This window comes from Pyxicephalus adspersus, chromosome 12, assembly GCF_032062135.1.
Source record: "Pyxicephalus adspersus chromosome 12, UCB_Pads_2.0, whole genome shotgun sequence".
Classification (NCBI taxonomy): Eukaryota; Metazoa; Chordata; class Amphibia; order Anura; family Pyxicephalidae; genus Pyxicephalus; species Pyxicephalus adspersus.
In genome coordinates this window covers 11,218,514-11,227,750 of record NC_092869.1, presented here as the reverse complement: position 1 = coordinate 11,227,750, position 9,237 = coordinate 11,218,514, and the positions used below count along the sequence as shown (strand labels likewise).

The window sequence follows — 9,237 nt, the reverse complement described above, 5'->3', positions numbered from 1 at the left end:
TGTGCTGCACTGGTAAGCAAGGGCAATGCCCTATTTGCTGCTTTAGAAAAATTGCCATTACAGGAAATCCTATGTTGGTGCTTTGTGGTAAAGACACCAGTGAATGTATCTGGGAATTCCCATGATCTATTTTACATTTCCACTTGTTGACTACATAACACTATAGTTTCATATATATATTTTTTTTAGTAGATGGCATTATTTCCTTTTTTCAAATTGCGGCCAAAATCAACCTCTGATTAGTGGAAAAACACAAAGGTGTCAAAAAAAATCTAAAAACCTTCCATGCATTCTCTTGACTTGGTGTATATGAGATGTCTAAAAAGGACAGCATTTCAGTTGGTAAAAAGTTACCGGTATCATACATATGTGCCGCACCTGAATTATCCTTGGAGTCCGAATCAGAGTCAGAAGTCTCAGAGGATTCCGAAGTCTTTTCAGGCAAGTGTGGCAGCTGAGCAATATCCATCGGGATGTCCTTGTATTCTGGTAAACTAAATCAAATAAAAAACAATCAATTTATTGATATAAATTATGATTTCTAACCATAGAAACTAAATAAGTGTTCACATAATTAAGTAGAGAAAATGGTAGCTTGAGAAATAGATAATTAAAACTAAACAAGGCCACCAACAGGTAGGATCAGGTAGGTTTGAGTAATGCTTTTTGTCGGCACAACACAAGCACACTGTATAGTGTATAATGCTATTTATTAAATAAAGGATAGAACCTCTCATATTGCACTTACAATGATTGTGATCAGAGCCTTGATGAAAAAATGTAGCCCTTAAACATGTAAGTTAGTGCTGGTGTGAATAGGAGCACACTGAGCAGATATACTGTAATGGTTGTGTTTGTTTCCTGGGCTGAATCCTGATTATTGGGGGACACGCATCAGGAAAACATTGCCTTGGGAGCAGTTCAGCCTTTTCATTTGGCTGAGGGTTTTATGTTTTTAAGCCGCTGTGCTTAGGATCTTTGTAAGTGCAACATAAGTATTTTTATTCCATATTAAGTTATTAATATGATCTGTGCTGTTTGATGCTCCTTTGTTATGATTTTAAATTTACAGTTTTTGGTTACCCCTAACTTTTATAAACTGCACTGGCATGTTAGCAAGCTGTGTGGACAAAAACTGAATGCTACTTATGGAAGGTGCATGGCTGGGGTGTTGAGGCTTACAAAATGTATAGTTTACTACTTGGTGAAGGTGACAAAAACTATGAGTAGTCTAGATCAATGTATTCCTGTCTACTGTAAGATACAAAGAGCACAAATGTCTAAAAAACTATATTTAGGATTATAGCAGTGACTTATATATTATCTTATATATTATCATATATGTCTGAAAAATCTGTCACTGTTACAAATCAAAGTCTAGTGAAAAGTTTGTGAAAAGGTTATATAGGTGGTACTATTTCAGCAAGGATTCCATATGTGGCTAAAAGCAAGGTTGCCTAAGTTTGGATACATGGCTCATTCAAAGTGTTTTGTAATAGTGCTGCAGATGATCATATACTTCATACATACATATATATATATATATATATATATATATATATATATATATATAAATATATATACCCTGTTTCCCCGATGATAAGACACTGTCTTATTTTTTTTGGAAGGCCAAAATATGCTCTAGGGCTTATTTTCAGGGTTTTTCATTTTTCCCTAAAAAGGGGGGGCTGTCTTATTTGATGGCCCTGCCTTATCATCGGGGAAACACGGTATATATATATCACCTATTTAATGTACAGTGCTGTGTAATATAATGGCGCTATATAAATCCTGTTTATTATTATTATTAATAATAATAATAATAATAATATTAATAATATGTACATACATAGCGTCATTTAGTGGCTGTAAAGGAGAAGCACAACCCATACACATTAGCAGAAAGAAAAGAAATGCTGTCCCAAATATTTTGATATGACTCAAACTTGCAGCTACAATAAAGTAAAACGTTTTAATAACCACTGAGCAACATTTTTTTCAATCTGTTTCTAAGACTTTTATGAATACATATTATTATTATTATTATTAATAATAAAGTGGAAATATAAGTTGTAGCTAGTCCATATTAGGTTACCTGAGGATATAGTTGACCCAGATGATGTTCCGCTCATTGGCATTCTTGGCATTGATTGAGATGGTGGCACAGGACTGGACCCAGATATAGCCACCGTTCTTCTGCATCCACCGATAATACTTGGTTACACACTGGCCTTTGTTTAACACTGAAAGAAAAGAAAAGTCCTGAGATCTGCACTAGGTTAAAGTGTGATTATATTTAGATGCTATTTGTTGTTAGATGGTAGGGTTTTTGTTTGCATGGTACGTATAACATACATACCATCAACTGACCATATAAACGTTCCAACAGAAATGAGCTACATTGATTCTAGGTACAAAAAGTTGTGCAAAGTTTGTTTTTTTCAGAAAGTAGCCACATCATGAGTATAACAGACTGTCTCCTGTCAGCCGTCTAGAGGTCCAACACATCCCCCAGCAAGTCAGTCCTATAGCTTAGAAATCAAGAAAAGTTCTTGTTTACTGCTCATTGAAGATCTCTAGCTTTGGCCTAGTATGGAATGTGTCAAACCTCTGGATAGAGAGTTTACTGATTCTATACAGGGAGAAATGGTCCTTTGCAATAGGCTGGTTGAGACTAGGCTTTTTTATTTGCTTGCAAACAAAAAACAACTGTATACCTTTGCACACTATTCGCTTTCTTATACCTGGAATCTATATCGCTTATTTAAACTGAAGGTCTTTTAATAACCAATAGGTAACTTTAGAAGGTGGGAATAAGTGCAGCCATATGTTAACATAAAAAAAGCTAAAAGCAACAAAGACAATTGTATTCTAGTATTCAGATCAAGCTACAGAGCAGTGTGTTTATCATTAATAGTTACAGAAAATATCAAAGCATTAGGGACAGACAGAAGTACATCACTGGAAGATTGGAAGTATAAGGTATAATATACATGTACTATACATATAATATAATACATAGCGAGGAATCCAGAGAATGAAGAGACTTCAGCGCTGAACACTACTGAAACCAGGATAACACACCAAGTCTCTCACTGCTCGCTTGCCTGTTAGAGGTTATTTGAAGGTATTTGTGCGGCTTTGATTCCAAGGCTCATTTTGGGGATTCCAGCCGGTCAGAAAATACAGCACTTTCTTTTCATCTTGTCAGAGAGAATTTACAGCTCTCAGAAGAACAAAATCCCAGTCGGAGAGGTGGGGTGAGGGGGACCAGAGACCACAGAAGTTAATATGTGAAGACAGCAGAGGGAGAGGTTTGTGTAAATGAGGAAGAAGGAAGAAAGTTAAAAAAAATAAAGGTGGTGATGATGATAAGAGACTGAAAAGGGAATGGATGTGAAGTTAAATGTAAAAAGCAAATTTAGGGTATTTTACAAAGCTCATAAATAGCAAGGGCAAGTATTGTAAAATCTGCTCCACTGGTGCTTCAGTTCAGTGGGCTCTATTATTTGATCCATTGAGCAAAATTTCAATTCACAAAGCAATAATAATAAGTTGATGAAAAGTGGTTTAAAAGGCTAAAAAAACACCCCCTATGTGACTCTACCACCTTAGTAAAAACACAGAACTTCTTTATTGGGCCACTCATGTAAAATGAAACAGGGGTTCAATGCAGCCCTGAAAAGTGGGATCCCACTGTGTATGCTGATAGGAGATTAAAGATCCTCAGGTGGTGTAGAACATATCTTCTAAAAAATGTGCTGCTTATGTTGATACTCCCTTCAATCTTTGCCTGTGTCAGACGAATATAAGATTTACTCAACAACCCTACCTGGCAGAGTACAGCCATTGCTGGACCCTCTTTAACGTGCATGAACCAGGGCCCTATTCATTCCTTTGACTACCCATACTCATGCTGGCCTCCAACAGCCCATAGCTCTCCCAAAGGAATGAATAGGGCTCACATTTTAGTGAAACTTTGATATTGTAAAAGTCACTGACCATGAAAAAAAGTTTGTTTTTTTTTACTTTAACTTTACTTTCTGCATGATCAGGGTCAGGGTCTTAGAAAGTGTTAAAAAAGTGGCCAAAAGGTAATAAACATTTTACCTAACGGCAGCCCTCATAATTATTTTGGTACAGCTTTACTTTGATAGTACACCATGTAGTCATTATTAGAAAATAAAGATTGGGTGGTTCTAAGTCCAGAAGCCTTAATTTCTGGAGAGCTTTTGAACGCTAGTTTTTTTTTTTTAACAAAAAATATCTGTATATATTTCTCAAGAAGTTGTTGAAATAATGACAATGTTCTTCAGGTCCCTAAAGAGGTTATCTTATCAACAATGTGTAAGATGCATTTGCAAGTGGATATTGGTAAAGCTCAAGGACCAGGGATTTTGCAGACAAAGATCTAATAGAATATTACTTTTAGTTTCTATGTGAAAGAATACTAAACATTTCTCTGTGTATGAATTAATCTTGGTGCTGATAGTTACAATGAAATCAAATAACTCTGGAGTAGATGGCATTGCAGACTTATCCCTGGACTACATACATGTAGGTTACACACAGATGGGGGGCAAATGGTTAAATATACGGTAGCCTTATGTGTAGAGGTATCGGTTACATGCTGCAAAAATGTGAATGAATATAATGTCTCATTACCTGCATGGTGGTCAGAATCATCTTATAGTGTAGCATGTTCATAGTAAAATAATTAACCATGAAATTAGAATGGTGTCTCAAAATTCTTTTTTGTTAAGAGATGACAAGCAAAGGGCAGTTCCATCATGTCACCATGAGGGGGCAGTATGTCCTCAGCAGCCCCTTGTCCCCTTACTGTGTCCTTGTCTCTGTCTGTCTGGAATGGAAAACCTTCTAACTGCTGTAATAAATTTGGCTAAATTAGTGGTTAAATGGTTATCTCAAGTAATATGTATTTGCATTAATCATCTTGCTGCAAAGCAGAGCTGAGGAGGGCTTCGGAGAAAGCACTAAATTCATATTGTCCATTTAATTGTGGCTAATAAGTGCTACACAATACAGAGTGTGCTAGGGAGGGCTGCAGCGGTGAAGAGGGTGCTGGGGAAGGGGGGAGCTCAAAAGGAAACAGATTGAGAAGACCTGAGATATATGGAAAACATTGCAAGCATTACATGACCTTACATTGTACAGATACTCTCACCATAAAACGGGAAAAAATAACATCAAACATTTTGGACTGTGCTGGAATAAGTTCTGCGTAGACAATAGCATTCTTCATGTATACAAATAGAATTTGATATGTCTGCCTAAGGTCTTACAGAAATAATTCAAAACAATGTAACCATATAAACCTAAATATTATTAAACAGTTAAAAAATACCTATATATGTAAAGTGCACCAATCACCTACTGGTTGTGTGCTCCCTCTCATTTCACTGCCCAGTCACAGATTAGGGGCGGGGAGGAGACCTATTAGCATTAATTGCAACGGAGAAAAAAATGGTCTTTTCCTAAGAGAATTGTGTTTGGTGCTGTAGCAGAACTAAATACAATAAATAGATCCCATATTTATATTTCATCTGTGTATTTAGTTGGTTAGGTTTTTCCTGGACAGGATCAAAAAGTGTAAATCTAGCTATGCTTGCCATAAAGAAATCCCCCCCATTCCTTGGAATCCAGCTTTTATATATTAATAGTAGCTTTGTGGGGTACGTTAGGTCAAATGTAATGGGTATTTGTGTAGTGGTATGTTCCATTCTTTTTTTGGGAAGAGATTGTAGGTCCCAGATATGGCTGTGGTTAATGGTAGCTTTACTGCAGCTTTACAGAATTTTGTTCGGGTCCCAGGTCTGGCGGGTAATGGAAGGTACGGGTTGGCCAAACACACCATCCCTTTCCCGATCCAGGATTTGAGGATGGAGTTTGGAGGAGGATGGAGGCCCATTTTGGTAGAATGCAAGACCATCTGGACTCTTCATGTAAGCCTTTCACTTTCTTTCAAGATTCCTGTGTTTAGTGATCCATAATACAATTAGGACAGCTCGAAGTCTTGTTACTGTAATTGGCACCAGCATGAATGTAGAGCTGGTAGTTGTTCTGTATAGTAGCTAGATTTACCTTTGGATCCAGTCTTAACGCTCCTCGAGTATTTATAAGAGAGTTTGGGGATGCTCAGGTTGTAGTAATATTTTCCACCTAGGAGTGCAATCTAGATATGGAGTGCCATTACATTTCCTAAATACAGGCGGTGTGGGGGGCGGGCAAAGGACAAATGTGCCTTATGCTCCCACATTGATTTTTTCAGGTATATTTTGCAATTCATTCATACATACTTCTTTTTTTATATTAGGTAAAATATGAAAGTTGATGTTATTGAGAGGACAGAGCCAGGTTTGACAATCCTTGACACCTGTCACAAAGGAGCTGAATCTGTCTGCTATTTAGTCTTTTTATAGCCAGGAGGACAACAAATTAACCCTGCCTTAGTACAATCAATTGGCATTTTACTACACATGTCCTTGTATGCCTCCAAACGCCTGTCTAGCAAGGGACGTTCCTCGACAAGGCAGTCTAATAACCGGAAAGAATATGGTTTAGCTGCAATGTGACTGGCAGAGCCTTTCTCCCTCTTTGTCTCCCCCCCTCCACAACTTCCCTCTCTCCAGTCACCAAACTGGCAGCTTCAACATGAAAAGGAATAAAAGTGCTTTAATCTGCACCTCTCGCCCACGGCACCCTGACAGTCAGCTCCGTCCTCCACGGCAGCTATAAAAACAAACGCCAGATGACGCCTGAACGCTGAGGGACGCAGCGGGGAGGGGGGTGGAAGGGGAGAGGGGGTGATCACACGCGGACAGGAAAGCCGTGAAGTCTTTGGGATTTGGGAAACTAAAGTTCTGTCTGTGTCCTTCACTGTACAAGAAGGTCACTAAATGGATTTTATTTTTTAATATGCATTAAATTGGCAGTTAGCACATATCCCCGAATGCGTAGAGGACGCTGCCTTGGAATAAACTGCACAATTTCTATTGTCAGAAGTTTAAATTATTTGTCATGAATTATAAAAAACTCAGGGATGTGGGAAAATACTAACCCTTTCCATCTGCATTTATGACCCCCTGCAAAGAAATTGGAGTTCATCTGTGTTGATTTTACTGCAATAATATTGTGCTAACCAAATCCATATGACCTAAAGGTGAACCCATATTAGTGATTCACCCATTGCACCTGTCTATGATTGACGTTGCTACCTGCCACTGTAAAGCCTCACACTATAGTCTTGTATACGCTAAAATATTACACTTTAATAAAGCTATTGAATGTATTCTGCTGTCAGACTAATTTGGAGTTTCTGTATTTAGTTTTGGTAGTACCTTTGCCTGAATAGACAGGTTTAGCAAATAAATTGTGAATAATTGTGAGGAAATGAACTTTTGCTTATTCTGATAATAGAGCCAAAAAGCACAGAAGACAAATTAAAAATTTATGTACTTAAAAAATTAATTTCAGGAACAAAACATTTTATGAATAATGGTGTGACTCATCTGCAAGTGAGGGAGAATATTTGAACTTCTAGTGACATTCCCCATTAAAAGAAACTAGAACAGTACATGGAGAACACATTAGAAGAATAAAAATAAAGACGTATACAGTGGTCTCTTTTTTGGGAAGAGTTATGCAAATGTAAAATTGACTGGATGGGTAGGTATCGGTATGGAGAAGTTGTCATTCCTTCAATTTTAAGCTATCTTCCCTATGTAAGGCCTACAGGGATAAAAGTGAAGGCAGATAAAATGTTATACTGCATCATACCTGATCTTCTGAATGACTCATTTCTAAAGAACAAGCCCTTTAAAAAAAGTGTTTTTGGTGGACAAGGGAGATAAGGAACAGCCTAGCTCACTATGACGTGTGTGGTTTTTCTCTATCTGCTTTTTATTTTTGTTTGATGGAGGGTCCTGGATTTCTTATGGGTGCAGCCCTCAAGTCTAGAGGGTTCCCTGGCCTTAGGCTCTCCATTGGTGGGAGTCTCTTTCAGGCTTAGGCTTGTCCACAGAGAATGGGCTGGCTTGGCAGGCATAGAATTAGTACGTCTGGATTTGGCTAGGTAAGCTTTGTACCTTACCCCCGTCTGGAGCATAAGCCCCGGGGGGGTCAGGGAATGAGAGGCCCTTTCTCTTTATAGGTGGGGACCATAAAAAAATGAATTGGTGTGCTGATGATATCCAAACTAGGGTTACAGATGGGTTAGTTTGAGAATTATAAGCAGACCTAATGTTAGGGTAATGTTATAATGTTAAGGATGTTTCATGCTGGGGGTTCAAGATGTTTAGTGTTAGGTTTAAAGTTAGAGTGAAAGGGAGAGTTAGTGCTAGGGTTACAAGGATGGTAGGTCTGCCAGCATTGACCTGCAGGGTTGTAGTCCTAAAATAAGAAGAGGGGGCACAGTACTGTCCATGGCGAGCAAGTACACCCATTATTGTTAAGTAAACATGCCTGCCCCACTACACCCCTGCCTATGTGTCACTCAAAAGGGAAGAAACTTCCCCCATAGTGATGTCATGATACCAGAACCCACCCACTCTCCCATCACAGGTCTGAGCCTGCCACAGGGGAGTGGGCGGTTTGTGTTCAGAGAGACAACCCACCTACCGCCCTGAGCCTGCAATTCCATACGGGAAACATGGTCCTCGGCTCTGGCTGGTGCACCTCCAGCTGGGTCCTTCTCCTGACCCTGCAGGGGAGGGGACCGGCCAGAGCCACGAACCACCAAAGAATTCTTTGCAAAATAAGAGTGGGCACACATGCCCATTCCTGAAAAAAGTGAGGGCACGTTCCCACCCGTGCCTGCCCACTACACCCCTGTTGACCTGTTGTTGCAAAGCACTATGGTACCACTTTCAGGTGCAGATGATGAAAGATCTGACTAGGTCACTTTAGGCTAACACACATCACATACAATTTTGTTAAGAGCAAAGTTTAGATGCATAAGCTCACATTTCTGTGTTGATACATTTCTTGGATTTTTTTTCTCTAAAACTAATATACTGGCTAGAAATCATAACTTCTTTATTTATTCTATAAATGTATAAATATTGAACAAATATTTTAGGTATAGCAACACTTAATTGGCCTGCTTGTGCAAAGTACAATACATGCATTATTGTTTGGCAACCAATTAGATCTCATCTTTCAGGAATTTAAAAGAGTAAAAATGAACTATTACAAAAAAAACCCTCCAAAAAAAACAGA

The 9,237-nt window shown here is 38.5% G+C and overlaps 1 protein-coding gene across 4 annotated transcripts in view; it reads right to left on the bottom strand.

The window, feature by feature from the left end:
* Nucleotides 1-9,237, bottom strand: part of NPAS3 (neuronal PAS domain protein 3) — a 298,073-nt gene that overhangs the window by 8,553 nt on the left and 280,283 nt on the right. For all 4 annotated transcript variants that reach the window (XM_072427890.1, XM_072427891.1, XM_072427892.1 and 1 more), the window contains 2 exons: nucleotides 2,096-2,243; nucleotides 379-494 (listed from right to left, as the gene is read on the bottom strand). In XM_072427890.1, coding sequence (XP_072283991.1) covers nucleotides 379-494; nucleotides 2,096-2,243 — 264 coding nt within the window. The remainder of the gene's footprint in view (nucleotides 1-378; nucleotides 495-2,095; nucleotides 2,244-9,237) is intronic.